The following is a 20,584-nucleotide window of genomic DNA, read 5'->3' as shown; positions in this document are numbered from 1 at the left end:
ACGACAAGACGTGACGTCTGACACCTGACGCCGACGTGACTTCTGACACCGACTAGACGTCCGGATCGCTTGGCATTTATAAGGCGTCTGACGTCGTATCAGCCGACGGTACGGTCGGATCTATGCGTACGACAAATCCACTCCCAGTCGTCCGGGATTGCTGCCCGAATGAAAGCATCGGCCAGCTCACCACCCGACTTAGGAGTGGAGGGGGGCAACTGTTGGGGGATACCCACCGACCGACCGACTGGCGGCCCGACCGACTGGCGGCCCGACCGACCGACTGGCGGCCCGACCGACCGACTGACGGCCGGAAGGACCGACCGACTGGCGGCCCGACTGACTTCTGCCCCAACCGACCGATTGACGGTCGGGGCGACCGACTGACGCCACTGCCGGCCATTCAACGGTCCATCGCCGACCGGAGATATGTCGGGCGTATCCATCCCGACCGACTGAACCCTGAGGTCCGATGGCCGACTCACGTGAAACTCGCCGACCGACAGAGGAACCCGACGCCACTCTGCTGGCCACCGACCTAGGGTCGGCCGACTCCTCCGATCGCCGTACAGCCGCCAGACCTTGTCAGCTCTGACAGCGACATGCGGCACGGCTACCTAGGGGCATTGTCCCGTTGAGGGCATTGTCAACCCTGGTGATTTGACAGCCGCACGGCGATATGACATTTTCACGGCGACCCTGACAGTCCACAGTGAGTTGACAGTTCCTCACTTGTCCGCGCCATTAATGACGGCGCCATACCGTGCTCCACTATATAAACCGGGGAAGGCAACAGTGCAAGGGATCGATCCGCTCCGTCTCTCCCAAAAAACGTAGGCTCGCTCCTCCCTCTCTCTTTCTCGATTGAGCTCTCTCTTCATTTCACTGTTGCCCAGTCACCTCTCTGACTTGACCGTCGAGGGTCCCCGCCGGAGCCGTCTCCGGTCAGTGCGGACTTTATTTTGCAGGTGCACGCTTCCCGGCGATCAGACGACGAGGCGATTGGCCGCAACAAGCTTGATTGGATTTGAGTGCAAATTCACTTGGATGCGGCAAGAAAGAAAAAAAAGCTAGAAGTACTTTCAACTTTTCATCTCGATTCTTAAGGTATCCTTACCTTGTAAAGGCAAGGAAATGCTCCAGAACAAAATATATAAGGCAGACTCTCTTTCGCTTAAGATTGTGCTCGAAACAAGGATAATAGATTTCTTCCCTGTAAGGCAAGGAAATGCTCCAGAAGGCAAGAAAGAAAAGATGCTTTACTAAGAAGTTCTTTCAACTTCTCATATCCATTCTCAAGTTATCCTTTTCTTGGAAAAAGGCAAGGGAATGCTCCAGAACAAAATATATATGTAAGGCAGACCAGCTTTTCGCTTAAGATTGTGCTCTAAACAAGGACAATAATAAATGAGTGAGACGGCCTCAAAACCACGGGAACCCTCCGCTGCCAGCGCCAGTCACCTCCCCATCTTCCAGGGCATGGACTTGCTGGAGCTCAAGAAGCGGGGGCAAGACCTCCGATCGTGGATCCGCGTCGACGCCGCGACTGGGAGCTCGCAGGTGATCGAAGTGGACAAGTTCACGATGATGCAGCGGTGCGACCTCCCAGCCCGCGACCTCCGCCTCCTGGACCCACTTCTCGTCCATCCTTCCACCATCCTTGGCCGGGAGAGGGCCATTGTCATCAATCTCGAGCAGATCCGCTGCATCATCACTGCCGACGAGGTGTTCATCACCGACTCCCCCGACGTCCATGTCATGCAGTACGTTGAGAAGCTCCAGCACCGTCTCACCGCCCAATCCGGGGACGTCCTCACCGGTGGGTCCACTTCACCGGATGACCTCCCCTTTGAGTTCCGGGCGCTCGAGACTGCAATCGAGGCCACCTGCACCTTCCTAGATTCACAGGTGCCATCTTGATTCCCTTGTTTTTCGCTTTACACTCCGAAGGCTCGTTTGGTTCATGGTCGTAGGGATATAGTTTTGATATATTTGATTAATCATGAGAAAATAATTTATTTTAAAATAATTTATGTTTGGCTGAACAATTATTTTTTTAAAAATATTATATAAAATATCTATTATAATAGATATAAGATTAGACCTTTTTGCTCCCAAACTTTATATAAATAATAATATATTATAACATTAGATCATAATAATTTATTATATTACTAAAATACTAATATATATCCATATTATATTAATATAAATATTACATATTCATATAAATATTAATTAATATTAATATATTATAAATATTGTAATATTCATAAGAATAACATTTAAATGATATTTTCAAAAATTTGTATGCTTCACAATTATATATTTGCAAAATCATCATCATTATCATTATTCTTGATTTACAATCTTAAAAGAATATTTTTGGAAAGAAAAAAAATCATCAATTTCCATCCCGTAGGAAGTCTCAAAACTCATCTCTCCCATGCATTTTCACTTTCATTATAAGAGCTTTTTACATTCTCTCTCCTTTTAAAACTCCAACCAAACAAAAGGACTCCTCTCCACTTTTCAAGAATTGCCACTTCCTTCCTCCACTTTTCACAAACCAAACGAGCCCTAAGGGTATGTTTGGTTAAGGAGAGTTAGTTCTGAAATAGGAATAGAAATGAGTGTCTCTCGTGCCAACCATTTGATTGGAGAAAACCCTATTCCCATTTTGATTATCAAGGAAGAATGAAAATGTCCTAATACCCTCAAATCCAATTCCAACTCTTATCTGGTATTTAAATCCCATTCCGATTTTGGTCATGAACCAAATGCATCAAGAGATATGGTCATTCCGATTTCCATTCTAATCTCTTCCCATTTTAATTCCAATTTTGATTCCGATCGTGTATCAAATGCACCCGAGGGCATGTTTGGTTGGTGGTAGTTGGACTCTAGAATGGGAATAGATATGAGTGACTCATATTCTAGCTATTTGGTTGGAGGGAGCCATTCCCATTCCGATTCTGGGGGGATGAAAATGCTCCAATCTCTCAAAATCTAATCCCTACTCTCCCCTAAGATTCAAATTTCATTCCGATGCCGACTCTAATTTCGGTCACAAACCAAATATGTCTAAGGATATAGTTATTATGATTTCTATTCCAATTCATTTCAATTCCAATCACAAACCAAACATGCCTCAATTTTGGCTGAAGAGGTCAAAATGAGTTCAGAGTTTGGGTGGTTGATGCAATATTGATGTGGGCAACCTTATTTAAACTACTTCAAAAATGAGGATTTGGCGCAAGGTTTATTTCTTGGATCTCAAAGATTCTGATAACTTCTACTTCTGCTGTCCTTCTCAACAGCAACCCAAGAAAATGATTTCTGAGCAAGAGAGGTCATAAACAAGGTAACCCTCTCTCCTTACTTCTATTCATTTTAATTACATGCATGCTATACAGCATGCGAACGATACATTACTCTTTTGTCGGACTACAAAATCCCAATTCAATATCATAAAGTTTATATTATATTCCTTTGAACTGATATCTGGTCTGAAAATAAATTTTCTCAAGTCACAACTGGTTGGATTGGGACTAAACTCAAAGGAATCTCTGGGCTGCGCCGTAATCTTGGGTTGTAAGAAATCTGAATTCCCAATTCAATACCTAGGTATTCCGCTTCATTTCAAATCGTTATCTAGGAATCAATGGAATATCCTAGTGGAGAAGATTAACCGGAAGCTCTCAAGGTGGAAAAAAAAGGTTCTTTCCATGGCCGGCCGACTCACTCTCATAAACTCAGTTCTTAGGACAATCCCCATCTATTGGATGTCGATTACCAGACTGCCAGCAGGTATCATCAAACAAATAGATTCCATCTATCAGAACTTCCTCTGGAATGGAACGGGAACCATTCTACCTTCAAGATATTGGCAAAATGGTCTAAGATTTATCACCCCAAAGTTCTAGGTGGATTTGGCATTATAGATCTTAAAATCTTCAACCAAGCAATGCTCATGAAATGGTGGATAAACTCTATTCAGCTAACTAAGGACCTTGGAAATCTCTGATACAACACTACTACTACCCAAAAGGGATAACTTTTACTACATCTTCATACCTCAGGTGGAAAGCCTCTACCTTTTGGAGGTCAGTTATAGATGTGGGTAACCTCATTATCCCATTTACATCTGTTAAGGTTGGCAACGGACAGCACACCATGTTTTGGATCGACTGCTGGATTACTGATCCTAATCTCAAAACAATTTTTCCTACCTTATATTGGCTGGCTATAAATAAGGATTGCACAGTTGCATCCTTCTCAAACAAGGATAGTTGGTCTCAAAATTTCTTAACCCTCACAAATTTAACTGCCCAATCCAATTTTCGGGAGTTAACAAGAATGCTGAGAAACTTCAGATTATCAAATCAAGAAGATAGAAGACTCTGGAAAAGGTTCCCTACATATTTATACTCTGTATCGGCCTGTTACAAATTTGTCATTCATGGAGGAGTGGTTTCCCATTTTGGAAAAATCATTTGGAAGCTTCCGATTTCGGAAAAATGCAAGTTGTTCAATTGGTAGTGCTATAACCACAAGATTCTTACTGTCGAAATCCTAAGAAAAAAAAGGATTTCACGGACCTAGCAGATGCTCCCTTTGCTACAATGATAATGGGTCAATAGATCATATTATGCTCCAGTGCAACTACTCAGCAAAGGTATGGAAGAGGACACTACCCAGATGCCACATCGCCGACCTTCCACTTAACATTGAAGACCTCTGGGATGAATGGATACAGAAGCACCGTAAATCGATAAAATTAGAGTATTGGAAATTTTCGCCTTGGTCACACTATGGACTCTTTGGAGAGAAAGAAACAATAGACTTGCAGAGGTTACGTGCCAAGAGCAACGAAGCCTTCCCACCTTCCACCAAACACGTGAGGTATTGTTCGCTCTAGAGCGAGGCCCAGGTCATCAATCCGGTGTTATAACCCCACCCCTCACGGTTTTGCCCCGCAAAAGGCGCCTCACGTGGGCAAGGGGGAGCCCGTGCTTTTAAGCAGTAGTCGCTCTTGACTGTAACCGATATGGGACTTTCGAGGGCTCAGCCTCCCGATGCCCGACCCACAACACAGCCCCCCCCAGTCAAGAGGGACTGCGGCGAGTACAGGGACGGGTTTCCACAAACGGTGCCAATGAAGAGGTTACATGCCAAGAGCAACGGAGCCTTCCCACCCGAAGAGGTTACGTGCCAAGAGCAATGGAGCCTTCCCACCCTCCACCAAACACGTGAGGTATTGTCCGCTCTGGAGCGGGGGCCAGGCCATCGACCTGGTGTGATAACCCCACCCCTCACGGTTTTGCCCTGCAAAAGGCGCCTCACGTGGGCAAGGGGGAATTCGTGCTTTTAAGCAGTAGTCGCTCTTGACTGTAACCGGTATGGGACTTTCGAGAGCTCAGCCTCCCGATGCCCGACCCACAACAAGACTATTTCACTCTAAGGCTAGATCCCTTAGCGAGACTGTTCGGATTGTTATTTTTCTAACAAAAGATTGGACAAAAAACTCAAACATGGAAGATCTACGTTCATTCCTCTCAGGCTTCTACACAGACAGCTTTAACGTCGATGCCTCTCAAAGTTTCCCTTATTTCAGCCTTCACTAAAGCAAAATATTCTCTTGTCTGTGTATATAAAATACTCGCCCCTTCCCTATAGATACGTAGGTTGGAGAATGAATGTTTACTTCAAACCTCAACTCTATCTGAGGTCATTGGGAACTGAATTATTACAAGTAACACATCTTTATGCTTTATTGTTCCCAAGGGCAAAAATCCTCTCGATGATGGGGCACCCACATGCAACTCCTTTAACATCCTATCTCCACCACAATGGGACAAAATTTTGTATAAAAATATGCATACTCATTAGGCTGTACCTATATTTATTATATAAAATTGCTGACAGGGGGGGAGTACCTTAGAGTATTTTATTGTCCTAATCCAAATTTAAAATTTTTTTATCAAACTAATGCATGTTTGAACTTATTTATTAAACTAATGCAAAAGCTAAAAATGTTATTTGGAATGATGTTTTTTGCTGAGAAAATGCCATTTCAAATGGTGTTTTTAGGCCTAGTCAACCTCCCCACTGCAGCCTACATGGAATCTAAAAAAAAAATTGATTTAAAAATATCATTCCGAATGGTGCTTTTAGCGCTGTCCCTTACGGTTTGACAGCTAGATTGAACATCTGCATCTTGGTGTTCAGACAGCGGTTGTGCTATTGGTGGGTCGGAACAATACCAGTTGGATTGCTATTCAGATTGCATCTGAGATTGTTGGAGCAATACCGGCATTTTTGTTTGCTTGTAAGACTAGTATCTGAATTGTAAGTACTATCTCAATTGGTTGCTCCGGTAGTGACAATGATGGTAATAATGACGGTGATGTCGGTGGTGCCTTGGATGGCTGCGGTGGTGGTGGCATCTTAGATGATCATTATGTCGGTTGGGACTCCAAACCTGAACTTGGACCATTTTTATGGGTAAATAGTCTTAAAAGAGTGAATGATAGTCTTGGAAGATTAGTCGAGTCTACTCGAAGTTAGTCCGAGTCGACTTCTGAAGTCCTGACAGCTTGCTTTAGCTTAAATTCATAACACAACACTTGAATTAACTCACAGCTAGTGCACATATCTGTTTAAAATTTTTAAATCCAATTCATCCCCCTCCTCTTGGGTTGTCTAGCTAGATAACATATTTTTTTTGTTGGAGCATGTCCCTTCAACTGACACCTTAACGTGATATGTTTCTCCCATACATTAAAGAAGTGGAGCTAACTTGTCTAAGTTTGTTTTTTACTATTTCAAGAGATGTAATTGAATTATTCGACATATTATTATTTTTTATATTTTGATTTATATAGTCCTTTTAGCGTGGCATTTCTTCTTTCAATCTTTCGAGACACATGTGAAGATCTGTATCCATGTCCACAAACCATAGCATCCTAACACTTGAAATTAAACAAGCAAAATATCTAAAGTAATCTCCGATAGAAACAACAATTAATAATATAAGATAGAATAAAAATGTCAAGTCTACAAAAAGAAATCTCATAGTGCTACAAATCCAAAAAATACTAAGTCCCATAAGGACGTCGTGGTGCCCGTGGTTGCCTGGACCTTCTCAGGAAGGTTCTCAATGGTCGCTCTTGCTTCTGTGTCATCTGTGATAACCCCTTAACCCCCTTAATAGGTGCTGCCGGAGCATCTGCAAGCTGAATGACCCCTTCAACCCCCTCATATGGATCCAAAGATGGGCCTGTAACAAAAGAATCATACTGACAGAGGACTGGAATAGTCCCTAACTGCTCAGACCATTCAAATGAAGACTCATGATGCCAACTGAGATCTGATGCTGTCATCTGGGGCACGTAGGAAGATGAAGGCCTTGGCATCTATGGATCAGGTGGTGGCATATGTACAGCATGCGGCGATGATATCTGCGGAATATATGGTGATGGCATATGTGGAACATATGATGATGGTGTATATCTCATATCTGGTGCATCTCCTGCTCTATATCAAGGCATGATGATATGCTCATAGCCAATTGCCATCAATATCTCTGAACATGATCTATCCACCTCCCACAATATCTGAGTCCACTCGTCTTCATCAGTCGTAGACAGAGCACAACGAGTGTCCAACATAAGATCCGACAAACGATCAGTCTATATAATAAAAATAAAATTAGCAATATATTATAGAACATAAAATAAAGAATAACAGAACTACATAAAATATTTTGCATTAGAGATGGACTTACCACCATCTGCATTGTCTCTCCCTATCCCTGATATCCGAGTTTTAAATAATTTGACCTCCCCACTAATAAAAATGGGTAATGGATCGGTACCACTTCATGTACTCCCGATCGTATGAGATACCCCTAAGAATAGGCTCACCAGAAACAATATAATGTCAGCGATCGTGCCATCTCTCAATATAGGTGGCATGTGTAGTATTCCGAACCATGTTGGACCTGCCTCATGCGTCATACCATAAAGAGCAAGTCCTGTGTCGCACATCTGTGGTATCGACTGACGTAGACCAAACTGTCTGAGTACAAGGTCTGAAAAATGCCACTCTACAACATCAAAGCAAATGAGAGGATCCATGCCATCCAAATATCCTGCCCATCAGGCACATATCTGGCAAACACGCTATAACATCCGGTGTGTAGGGCTCTCTGAAGAACTGATAAAAAAATAAATATATCTCCATTAATAAATATAAGTTGAATAGTACTTAAATTTTTTTTGAAATAATAGTCATAAATGTGAAATAAGTTACCCGTCTCTTAATATCATCTAAGCAGTCTAATTGATCTTTATAAGCACGTATGATATGGACGGACACATCCTTCACACAAAAAGAAACATTCCATTTGCAGATGTTGCTATTATAATTTGACTGTAACTAATTGTAAAAGTAAAAATATAATGTTTATAATATGAACTTCTTTCACCTAAATCCTCACAGTGCATCTAAGATGAATCGCATATCTTGGTCCATCCCTGCCGGTCTCATCTCTAAAAACTGCTGTCTTTTTGGATGGAAAATAGAAAATCTCTCCCAAGCCCATATCTAAAAATATCCATAGATAAATCATGTAACTAAATTATATAAATAAATATATATATAAAGTTGAAGAAAATGTATACCTATAGTAAAACTAAGAACCGATGTCTGATTGTGTAGGTCTGGTGGCTCTACAAAAACTTCGATGTAAAAATGTGAGGACTACACTCCCTCAACTCATGCAGGCCAACTGATGAAGATCCTCCAGTAGAGGTAAATACATCAGCTTCACTAGAGCCGATGATGTATCAGGTAAAAATGATCCTTCAAGCATACGCCAAATCTGGCTCCAAATGTACTGTTGAACCATCTCATCGGAAGCATCATCTAGCAACTAAAAATCCGCATAATAATCGAACAGCCATCTCAGCCTAAGTCTACTCCCCTCAAAAGCCTCAGTCGGAGGTGCAACCCTCAATAATCGCTCGCAAAGTGACTGCCACTGCGGTATCGTAAATGCAGGATCATGACCAGTAACTGGCAAACTGTCGACATGTAAACCAGTCAGGATGCTGACATCATGTAACGTGATGGTGGTCTCCCTAAAAGGTAAATGAAATGTATGACTCTCTACGCGCCACCTCTGAATCAACGTAGTGATCAAACCTACATCCATCTGTATCCGTCCAATACGATAGACGTCGTAAGAATCCAACTGCTGCAAAAGCTGTAAGATTTTATCCAAAAAAGGTGGGGTGCATGTCCAGAAAGACCGGTCTGACCGTCAACATCTGATCTGTTGCATCTCCTGAAACAACACCAAACAATGGAAAAGGTAACACCATTAATATCAAATTAATCGGAGCTGCTTGAGTGCAAAGTTAATCACCTCCCTTCATATATGCACTCTGATCTATGATCTGCCTGCAAAGTCAGAATGCTATGATCCCGAGGCCCTAGATGCAAAATGCAATGAGACATGATGGCTGAAACAACCTGTAAAACATATTCAAAAGAATATGGCATACAAAGATATTAGAAAATTCTCAAAGAATAAGGCAAAAGAAAAACATCAGCTCCACAATCAAAGGCACGAAATATACAGAACAATACATAACTCTGCACATACATAGAACAAGGATTCATCTCTGGACATATATTACACAACAGTTGAACTCTGAAAATACATAGAACAATGTACAACTCTGGACATAGACTACACAATAGTTCAACTTTCGAAAATACATAAAACAATACACAACTATGAAAATACATAGTGCAATGCACTCTGTTACCTTAAATTTCTTCCACTGCTTGAAGTTGATGTGTGTTGAAGTAATCTAGGACAGCGACGACGATCATGATCTTGTTCCTTACAAATGCTATAGTGATTCTTGCTTGTTATTTGCCTATTATCCATCTCATTTTGAAGTCTTGTTGACTTTGACCTGTCTTTCTGCTTAGATCTCAAACGATGATGATCAGGAATACATGTGAACATATGTGTGCACCTCCAATAGTCTTCATATGGTAATAGATAAAACTCACCACTCCAAGCATTCATGTATGCCGCAATTGTGTATGCATCATTCACGAATCCACTAAATATACAGTAATTTCTTGGTACATAGCTAAAACATGTGAATAAGGATATCTATAGATGCTCTACTTTCCACAAGAATATTTTTTTTTAGTTAAAGTCACAGTATGAGAATTTTCTCCACCTTTTGATCTTGTGCTTGCTCTCCTCGTAAACACTTCATATATGCCTCTTTGGAGGTTGAATGTTGTTACTTTGTGCTGGTTAACTTTAACTTGATCTTCAGCAATCTTAATTGTAATATGAGGAGTAAAAAAACTATTTGGATTCTTCTGCATATATCTTAAGGCTTGAGTAGGTCTCGTATTAAAGTATTTCACAAAAGGATAAAATATCATTTGAACATAAGTTGTAATTGGCACATTTTTAGCTTCTCATAAGACACTATTAAAAATCTCTGACAAATTTGTAGTTAAGACATCATAGCACGCGGGCAGAGTGGTGGCCGGGAGGGAGGGCCTTGGATGGAAAGAGGGTTGGGGGGTGGGGGGGTTGGATGGGAATAGGGGAACAAGGGGCGGAGAGGGGGGAAGGGAGGGGGGCACAGCGAGAGGGCGTCGGATGGGGGAGAGGGGGGAGGTGGGTGGGCATCGGTTGGGAGGAAGAAGGAAGAAGCTAACCAGAGGGGGGTGGGGGGCATCGATGGGCGTCGAATGGGGAAGGGCATCCGGTTGGAAGGCAAGCGGCAAAGCAGTGGTGGAGTGGGCAGCAGTGGAGTGGACATAGGGGTTTAATGGCTTCTGAAAGCATCATTTTGAATGGCGCTTTGGTGCTTTCAAAAGCACCATTTTGAATGGCGCTTTCAAAAGCGCCATTCAAAACGGTGCTTTTATTTTTTTGGGTTCCACGTAGGCTGCGAGGGGGAAGCTGACTAGGCCTAAAAATGCCTTTAGTAAATAAGTTCAAACGTGTATTAGTTTGGTAAAAAAGTTTTAAATTTGGATTAGTACGGTAAAGTACTCGCGTGCCTTCTTGCTTACCTCAAAAAAAATATTGATGTGGTGCGGACGACTTTTGATTGGCCTCCCTCTTGTATGAAAAATGGATTTAGTATTTGAGACTAAATCAGTACTCATTAATATGGTATTGGATTGCTTTGTTATTGGATATATGGTATCGGTACCTTAAGTGTTCTTTTTGCAGGCATATAACATACTAATGGAGTTGATGCTGGCAAAAGCCTGTTAAATGGATCTTGATTGATCATATAAAAGGAATGTTCTTTGGAGGATAAATATCATGGAAAAGTTTGTTAACTAAGACATTGGCCAACTTGCCCATGTTCTTATGCTTCTTTAGATGAGTAAGTTATTTGGACTTTTCGGTAGTACTTCAAAGGGTGATTGAGTTTATTTACCATTTCCTATCCTAGGCCATCTGATTCAATATGGACACTTTGGATTTGTCCACTAGCAACCACTTGTAGCCAGTTATCTGCATGGCTAATGTGGCAAATATATCAAACTTTGAGGTTGTTTTAGTATTGAACAGGATGACAAATTCAATAATTATCTTGAATTTATAGTATTTTTTCGAACACCCTTCTCCCTCAGTCCCGAATACCAATGCCCTAGGAGGGACACATGAGGAGGTGGAGGCAAAGGAGTGCTATACAAAGAGGAGGGCCAAACGAGGAGTAGATCTCCTAAGGCATAGGTGGTGGGCAGTGGCAACAGCGGTGGCAGCTGCATTGTTGTCGGAGAGGAAAGGTGAGGAGGAGGTGAGCATGTGAGGAGGAAGCAGTGACGGTGGTGGAGAGGGAGGGGAAGAGGGAGTGGAGGTAGTGGAGGAGGAGGCGAGCAAGGAGGAAGCTTTATTGAGATCTGCCACAAGTCCACTCCTTGGAGAGGGGGAGGATGTCACTCTCAGCCTGCCACCATCGAGCCCACCCTCCTCTTTCATTCCATCACCAAGATCCACCATTGAGGTGCAATGAACTCATGATTCGAGGACCTTATGGTTCTCAGCCTCCTAATGTACAAGTGAGTCCTCGGCGTCTCCTCCTTTGCCACCTTCACTCCCTCCTCTTCTCTCCAGTCTCGAGTATCCTCGCCTCTTCCTCCTCGCCTTCTCTCTCTAGCACTATCACTATTGCCACCTACTGCCTACGCCTCCAGAACATGGTAGGGAATCAACGCTAAAATGAAAGAAAGTAATAAATTTTTATAAAAAAAATAAAAAATAAGCACATCCAAAATAATAAAATTTTCCTTCTTTTTAAGAAAAAAAAAATGGTAATCCAAATTTAACTAATTACTATCCTGCTTAGAATGAAATCCCCCTAAATAGCCTCATTCATCAGATGGTTAAGATGTTTCCTACTTTTTTATAGAAAATTATAAAAGAGTACCATAGCATCTTCCAAGTTATTTTTCTATGGATAGTATTTACATATAAAATGGGAGAAATCTTATCCACCTAAAAGGTCGATAAGTTATTTTTCCATTAGCCTACTAAAATAATCTTTTTATTTTGTTTCTAAAATACCCCTAATCCTAATACTGTATTATATTATTATTATATTATATAATAATATATCAATAAAGTATAGTAATATAATATCATAATATATATCATATATAATATTATATATGATATTATATATAATATATTTATATATTATTATATGTATATGTACACACATGTATAAAGGATTATGAAAAATATGGATAAATTTTAGCAACTTATCCGGGTAAGTAGTAATACAAAAGAACATGGGCAGCATATTCCAGAACCACTTTTCAATGTATAAAAGAATATGGATAAATTATTTTTCTATCTAAATATTGTATGAAAAATACTTACCCAAGAAAATATAGATTTTCAGATAAGTTTTTCACCCACCCCCCTTAAAAAGAATGGGCCCTTTAAAAAGGACTTGTGATTCTACTTTAGTAAAATACTGAATCATTGCTGCTACAGAAGTTGTTGGATTGGCTTTCGTGTTGTTGTTGGAGATGCCCGAAGAATACTTATTTCTGGAAGGAGCTTTAGTGGCATTGTTCGCAGAATTTTGAATTGAAGGGTAACTTGGTTGATGGTGAGTATGCTTCATGATTTAGAAGTGTACCACATTGACCATCAAAGGACATGCTATGTCTATGAATGTTGAAACCAAATTATCAATAGTCCAATCCAAGGTATTGGATTGCAGTGTAAACAAGACCATCATCACTAATCGGTAAATAAATGCATGCCACCTCGCAATCTAGTATATTGACTTATGAGGATCCGTGTGGGCATGTATTTAGTCCTACATCAGTTATTCATTGGAAAGATCTTGGATACTTATACAGGGCTAAGAAATCCAAATAATATCTTCTGACTAGCCTTTTTGGATAAGGACTTGGATTGTTATAAATAGTATCAGAGTCGACCCAGCCTATAACCTATATGGACTAAGGCATATTGCAGCATGAGTTCACTGGGGCTAACTATGGGCTGATCATGGTGTTTATGAATGGATGCATAGATTTAGATCCTTAACCTGGTAAGGACATCAAGACTTAAAATAGAGGGAGTACGTGAGGATCCGTACGGATATGTATTTAGTTGCACATCGATCATTCGGTGGAAAGATCTTGAGTACTTATATAGGGCCAAAGAATCCAAATAACACCTTCTTACTAGTCTGTTTGGATGAGGTCTGTTTGGATGAGGTCTTGGGTTGTTACATGACTTGATATTCTGGAACAATCAAGATACCCTATTGACTTGAGCAAGAGTATCCTTAAGATGCATGATGGGGTCATGAGTGGTGTTGCTGTGATGCTTCGAATGAAATTGACAAGGTCGGTCCAATACCGAGCTGGAGTCTAGTGGTGAACCAAAGTGGTGTAATCTGCCAATGAACCTACAAAGAAGTCCACGAATCAAAGAAGAAGATCCTCCAGTTCAAGACCTTCGATGGTTAAATCAGCCGGAGCTCAAGAATAGATAGTGGAAAAAAGAAAAGTAGGGAGTAGGAGGAGTGGAGTGAGAAGAATAGAACTCAACTCCCTTTCAATGGAGGAACTAGAGAACTGAAGTTTCGGTAGAGTTTCTATCTTCAGAATCAAGTTCCAAACTTACCTCTGGAGACCTTTCTCCTCTTTATATAGAGGAGTTTGTTAGGCCATTGAAAGAGTTTGTTAGACCGTTGATAACTACCTGATTCAGAGGATCTTGTTTGTTAGGTGGTTTTAGATAACCATCCTAGTTTGTTAGCTGTTGGTTATAATAGATTGGCCAACTATAGGGAGATCGTGGGTTAACCCATGTAGAGAATAGTTAGCTCAGGGATTTTACTGTTGCTCACGGGAGGTCGGTCAAAATCCAATGTCCTTCCGATCTCAACTAGATGTAGATGTGGATGGATCAATTGGACATCGATATGAGGTCGGTATTCACCCGACCTGATTTGGAATGATGCTTCACTTGGAAATTAGTATAATGCGAATCCTTTCTGGTATTGCCACATGGCCAGAGATCGGTTAGGTGCACCAACAAGTGGAAAGAGCATATGTCTGAGTCAAACTGGATAATGTTTCATTGGAAGTGGATGCATCATGAATATGAAAACAAAATCAAGTGAGACCGAACTGTGACATAATTTCAAATGCAAATGCAATTGATATGGCTGACCAGCTATGAAAGAGAGAGAATTTTGTTTTTGTCAGGCAAAGATAATATATAGACAATTTCCTTGACAGTAGGGAGTTTATTTTTGCCTCTTTTTGGTTGCTGGACTTACTCTCATATAGCCTCTTGCTTTCACTTTCACAAAGAAATTTTGTTTTTCATATTTTGAAAATGTAGTGAAAGTTTGCCACACACAAAGATGACTGAAGAGATTTAGAAAATCAAACATGGGGTCAAAGATAAGATGATTTGAGATCTCTGGACCATACCTTGCGAACTTCTTTCTGCTTGCAACAGTTATATTCTTTTGTATTCACTCACGCTATGCTTCTATCAAGATCCTCCTGAAATGTAAACTTCCTATTTTTCCCTTGCTTTCCTCAAGTCTTTTGGCTAAACTGTTGGTTGAATCTCCTTCAAAATGGGGTACCTCTTCTTGTTGTCCATCACCCAACATTAGCTTGCATCACTTATTTTGACCTTAGAAGACTTTGAAGATAGCACAGTCAAAAAGAGTTTGAAGATAGCGAAGCCTCATCTGAAAATTGGCAGTTACCAAAAGTTAAGGGTAAAAGTATGGCCAACTCTCCTAACCACAAAGTTTTGTGCAAATTTGTCCTTTCAACAATCGGACATTACAGTGTATAAGGATCACAAATGGCAAACCAAAGAAAACATAAAACTTCATGTTTGTGGGGCTTCATAACCAAATTGGGTAGTTTAAAATGCATTCCTTGGTGTATTAGTGGCATGCTGACTTAGCATTGGAAGATCTAGATCATGCTATGCTGTGTCGTTTGGTGCCAATACTTGCATGTATTGGCATATCAGCAAGCTAAGTACTATTACACTGTTGGCTCTGTGCTAGAGCTGCATTTTTTGATACAACACATCATGTCGTGCTTTGCTGAAATCCATTGATAGAATAAAAGAAGCTTTACTGAGAAGTTCTTTCAACTTTTCACCTCCATTCCCAAGTTATCCTTATCTTGTAAGAAGGCAAGGAAATGCTCCAGAACAAAATATGCAAGGCAAACTACTTTTTCGGTTAAGATTATGCTCTAAACAAGGACACTAAATTTCTTCCCTGTATTTCTCAGCAAAACCTTGGATAAAGATGTTTCTCTTAAAAGATATCAAAATAGATCATGGAAGCCGTCCACCATAGGTAAATGACCACCACATCATTTATCTTTTGAAATTATTGCATTATACTATGCCCCTCTAAGCCTCAACGAATGTTGAGATTTATGAGCACATGGTGCTCATTCTTTCACAAGGGTAATCATAAAATTAAGGTTATGTGTGTTTGTAGCACACTAGCACTTAATAAAGACTCCATGCTGAATTTGAAATATACAGGATATTGTACTAATTGTCAGAGTGTGAAAAATCTATAATATGAAATGCATACAGAAAATTCTTCTAAAGTCTTCCCATCCACCCTGCTTGGCCCTCAAAATTCAGAAACAAATGTGTGCCTCTCTCTCAAACACTTAGTAATTATGCGAGTGGCAAGAGATGATTGGGCACTATTACATCACTTATAAATAACTTTGTATTGATATCATTTGACAAGATGAATGCATGTGGATTGTGTAGTCGTATTCAAAAATTGTTGCTGAGAAGGTGCATCTCAAAACATTTATGTTATCAATAGAATAACTCATCCATGGATGGATTCCTTTATGCATCCATAAATAGATGTCTCCTTGCTTGCTTACTCTTAACAATAACCTGCAAGAGAGATCGTTTATTTATTGGTTCTATAATTCTGAATTATACTATATACCACTGAAGTTCCGGGATTTTATACTCATGTCTTACCCACTTGTTCGACCAATTACCCAATGTGTATGATTAAATGGCTCTGTGCTGAACTGCAGAAAATTGATATCTCAATTATTATCACCACAGGTGTCAGGAGCCCACTGACTATTGCTGACAAACAGAAAATATTTGAGATACTATATGTATCTTTTTACAAGAAAAGCAATTGATGCTTTAAATTTTTGAGAAAGCATGAATCAGTCTTTTTAATTTTCAAGAAAATATTGAATGAGTCAATGTTAGATACCTTTTGTCACCATATGCAAAGGTGCTGTTGACAAGTGATTTAATTCTGAAAGCAGTTTTATTTCCATTTTCCCTGGTGAATGCATCCTTGATATTGCAAATGTATGCTTGAACTTAGTTCGAACCAGTTCATGAGACCTGATGTTGAATCTTCACCTCTATGTTACTTATTCTAACCTGAATCTTTTGTTTTCGTATTTGACTAATTGTGGATGTGATGTCTGATATTCATCTGCTGAAGTGCATAACGATTATTTATGGTTCGTGGCTTTCTGATATTAATATCATATGTGCGTGTCTGCATTTTGTCCCTGTATAGAAACTGAAGATGACTGTGAAATTCATTAGGTTGCTGCACTAGAAAGTGAAGCATACCCTGTATTAGATGAGCTAACATCAAAGATCAGTGAATTTAATTTGGAACATGTTCGTCGATTGAAAAGAAGGCTTGTTGCATTGACTTGGAGAGTTCAAAAGGTAGACCCGTAACATCAGCTGCCGCTTAGCAATTTCATATATATCTCTCCCTGCTGTTTTTAATACCATTGAACTTTTGCTTGGATAGGCTCGGGATGCGATAGAGCAGTTGATGGATGATGATGGTGATATGGCTGAAATGTATCTTACTGAGAAGAAAAGACGAAAGGAAGCATCATTCCACGGTGACCAGTCTATCCAAGGATTTGATTCTATTGGTGCTGGAGTATCAGGTTCTGTTCCAGTTTCACCTGTTTGTTCACCACCTGAACCTCAAAAGCTTGTTGAGGAGACCTTGATTCTTGCTAGAAGCAGACAAGATAATATGAAACGTTCTGACAACACAGAAAACGTAGTGGAGTTGGAGATGCTGTTGGAAGCTTACTTTGTGCTCATCGATGGCACTCTTAACAAACTGACTTCGGTAATCAATGAATTTATTTTTATAGCTTTGTCTAGCATAATTTAAATATCTAAAGATTGGTTGTCTGCACTATCTTTTCAGCTAACGGAGTACATTGATGACACGGAAGATTTTATTAACATCCAACTGGTATCTTTCCCTTCTCCTGAGTTTTATGGTTAGTGCTGTGCCTTGCTTGTGATTATATTTGTAAGTTGGACTCCGGCTCCACAATGGTCATGGGTCCTGTTGAGGTCTACTGCCCAGTCGTACCGACCCCATCTTCTCCACCCAGCGTGAGGTATTGTCCACTCTAGAACGGAGCCCGAGCCTTTGACCCGGTTAACACCCCGCCCCGCATGGTTTTGCCCCGCAAAAGGCGCCTCACGTGGGAGAGGGGGAGTGGTAGTACTTAAGCAGTAGAGTCCCTTGATTGTATCCGATATGGAACTTTCGAGCTCAATGCTCTCGATGCCCATCCCACAACAGAGCCCCCCAGCAAGGAAGTCTACTGATGCAGGTAGGGAACGGGTTCTCACAGACGGCGCCAATTGTTGAGGTCTACTGCCCAGTCGTACCGACCCCATCTCCTCCACCCAGTGTGAGGTATTATCCGCTCTGGAACGGAGCCCGAGTCTTTGACCCGGTTAACACCCCGCCCTGCACAGTTTTGCCCCACAAAAGGCGCCTCACGTGGGAGAGGGGGAGTGGTAGTACTTAAGCAGTAGAGTCCTTTGATTGTATCCGGTATGGGACTTTCGGGCTCAATGCCCCCGATGCCTATCCCACAACAGGTCCACAACCGACCACTCCACCTCGCACTGGCTTTTTATCATATTCGTTCATCCTCATGTGCTCATCACTCTATAAATTAGTCATGAAGAAGAAAATTGAAAGGGCAAAGGAGGCGTTTTACATAGGCGTTTTGCTCCATCAATCATGTGATGGGTCTCAAGTCTTAACTCGTTATGAAATAGTCCTTATTTCAAACCAGTATATAAGCTTTTGTCACGTGTTCTTCCCTCTAAAATAATCATGCGTATCGCACAAACTGAATGCTAGTGTTGTCGATAAAAGAATTGATATTTGTTTATCTTTTTTTTTTTTTTTTTTTGGAGAAAAGATATTTGTTTCTTATTTCTTAAACTGTAAAGTAGCGTATGTTCATCAAATGACCTGAATTTCTCTGCTTTCAGGACAATGTTCGGAATCAGCTGATCCAATTTGAGTTGCTGCTAACGGTTGCAGCATTTGTCATTGCCATCTTTGGGGTTGTTACAGGGATCTTTGGCATGAATTTTCCAGTAACATTATTTCAAAAATCGAGAGCATTCCAATGGGTGCTAATAATTACTGGAGTGTCCGGTGTAGTTATATTCTGCTCCTTCCTAGCTTATTTGAGATACAGAAGATTATTCCCTTTCCACGTACGTCTCAGATATAGAAAGTGGTTTCTCTCGGCGCTATCTGCTAGGCCTCCAGAAGCAGCAATTGCATAAGAGGTCGTCATATTTTTATCTCCTATATACACACGCACGCACGCACGCACGCCATTCTTTAGGTTTGTGGAAAAGACTAGGGGATATAATTAATATCACTACTGTACTGTAGGAGGGAATGTACCAGTGACGGTTCTTATTTTATTCATCTTAACCGACTTTTGCAATTTGTTTCTCCACGGATCTTGTGGACAGCAGAGATTTGCAAAAGTTGGTTTGTCTGGCTTTAAAGGAAAATTGGGTGAAGTTCACGAAAGTGTATTAAGTCAATGTTGGCTGAATAAAATAAGATTCAGTGTTGTGCCAGCGTCTCAGCGGCTTATATCAGGTTCCACGTTCTTTAGAGGCATTCTGGGCGAGGAGTTTCTTGCTATAATTGCAGCATTGGTTCCCACATGCTTGGTAGGGGCATTTCAATACCCTTGCATTCTACCAAAAAAATGCCCTTCCAAAAAGAAAACAAAAAAAAACGTTTTTCCAGTTAATATAATGCGCATTACCAAACGCGGTACAACCTTGTTACAAGTAGTACTTATATGTGAATTTCGCAAGCCCTGTCCTGAGTTTTCTTACTTTCTGCGGCACCTTTTTTTTTAAAAAAACAAAAATTCTAAGGGAATTGTTATGGTGTGGGTGTGTGTGTATTGGAAAGTGGTGGTTCATCCTAACCGTTGGTTATCAGAGGAAGATGAATGGCCAGCTAATATCGTGGATTTTTGTTTTAATGCATCAAAAGTATTTACCTAGGACTTTTTTTTTTTGGTAAACTATTTACTTGGGACTTTGTAAAGCAGCTGTTACAAAAAAAAAAAATCCCATCGGTGCTTTTCATCACTACATTCGTCCCCAATCTGACGTATATCGTATCTTAAAAAATTAAGACTAAAAATATATCAGATACGAACATATTCACATCTATATTTATTTTATTTAACAAATATTCATATAGATAGAAATATCTGATATAAAATTTTATATCTATATTTATTTTAGATAAATATTGGTACAAATAGGATATCAAAAATATGGATATAAATAAGGATATAAGTTGGATGATTAAACTTTATGACCACATAATCAAAAATATTATTAAGCAGATGATAAATAAGTTAATAGTATGTTAATATGGTCATTTATTTTTTTTTTAAATTTATGAGTGCTATATAAAATTAAATAGATTACAGGTAGAATCAGATATTTAGATAAGAATTTGGATAGTTGTTATTCTGTTGTGCTCTAATATCACTTGTTGAGGGAGGAAAAAAGAAGAAAGAGAGAGAAAAATATTATAAATAAATCAAGATAATGTGGATTGACCTCAAGTCTATCTCCATGGGGCATGCAAGCTCCACTATGAGAGATAAA

At 40.3% G+C, this 20,584-nt stretch overlaps 1 protein-coding gene across 2 annotated transcripts; it reads left to right on the top strand.

Moving 5' to 3' along the window:
* The first annotated feature begins 1,241 nt into the window (after positions 1-1,241).
* On the top strand, positions 1,242-19,514 carry LOC105060314 (magnesium transporter MRS2-B). Of its 2 annotated transcripts, XM_073248092.1 has the most exons (6): positions 1,242-1,908; positions 17,189-17,317; positions 17,406-17,550; positions 17,665-17,741; positions 17,823-17,870; positions 18,917-19,514. In XM_073248092.1, the coding sequence occupies exons 1-6, from the start codon at positions 1,408-1,410 to the stop codon at positions 19,217-19,219; spliced, it is 1,203 nt and encodes a 400-aa protein (XP_073104193.1). In that variant the 5' UTR covers positions 1,242-1,407; the 3' UTR covers positions 19,220-19,514. The 2 variants fall into 2 exon arrangements, with proteins under 2 accessions (XP_073104193.1, XP_010942283.1); XM_010943981.4 differs by having other exon boundaries at positions 17,406-17,741.
* Positions 19,515-20,584: the final 1,070 nt, after the last annotated feature.

Source organism: Elaeis guineensis, chromosome 1, assembly GCF_000442705.2.
Source record: "Elaeis guineensis isolate ETL-2024a chromosome 1, EG11, whole genome shotgun sequence".
NCBI classification, from domain to species: Eukaryota; Viridiplantae; Streptophyta; class Magnoliopsida; order Arecales; family Arecaceae; genus Elaeis; species Elaeis guineensis.
This window is presented reverse-complemented; position numbering and strand designations above follow the sequence as displayed.

Excerpts from the sequence above, each read along its gene's own strand:
- LOC105060314 (XM_010943981.4), top strand. The coding sequence starts at position 1,408 with ATGAGTGAGACGGCCTCAAAACCACGGGAACCCTCCGCTGCCAGCGCC. Across the intron at positions 1,909-17,188 it reads GCACCTTCCTAGATTCACAG|GTTGCTGCACTAGAAAGTGA; the intron begins GTGCCATCTTGA and ends GAAATTCATTAG. Across the intron at positions 17,318-17,405 it reads TGACTTGGAGAGTTCAAAAG|GCTCGGGATGCGATAGAGCA; the intron begins GTAGACCCGTAA and ends TTGCTTGGATAG.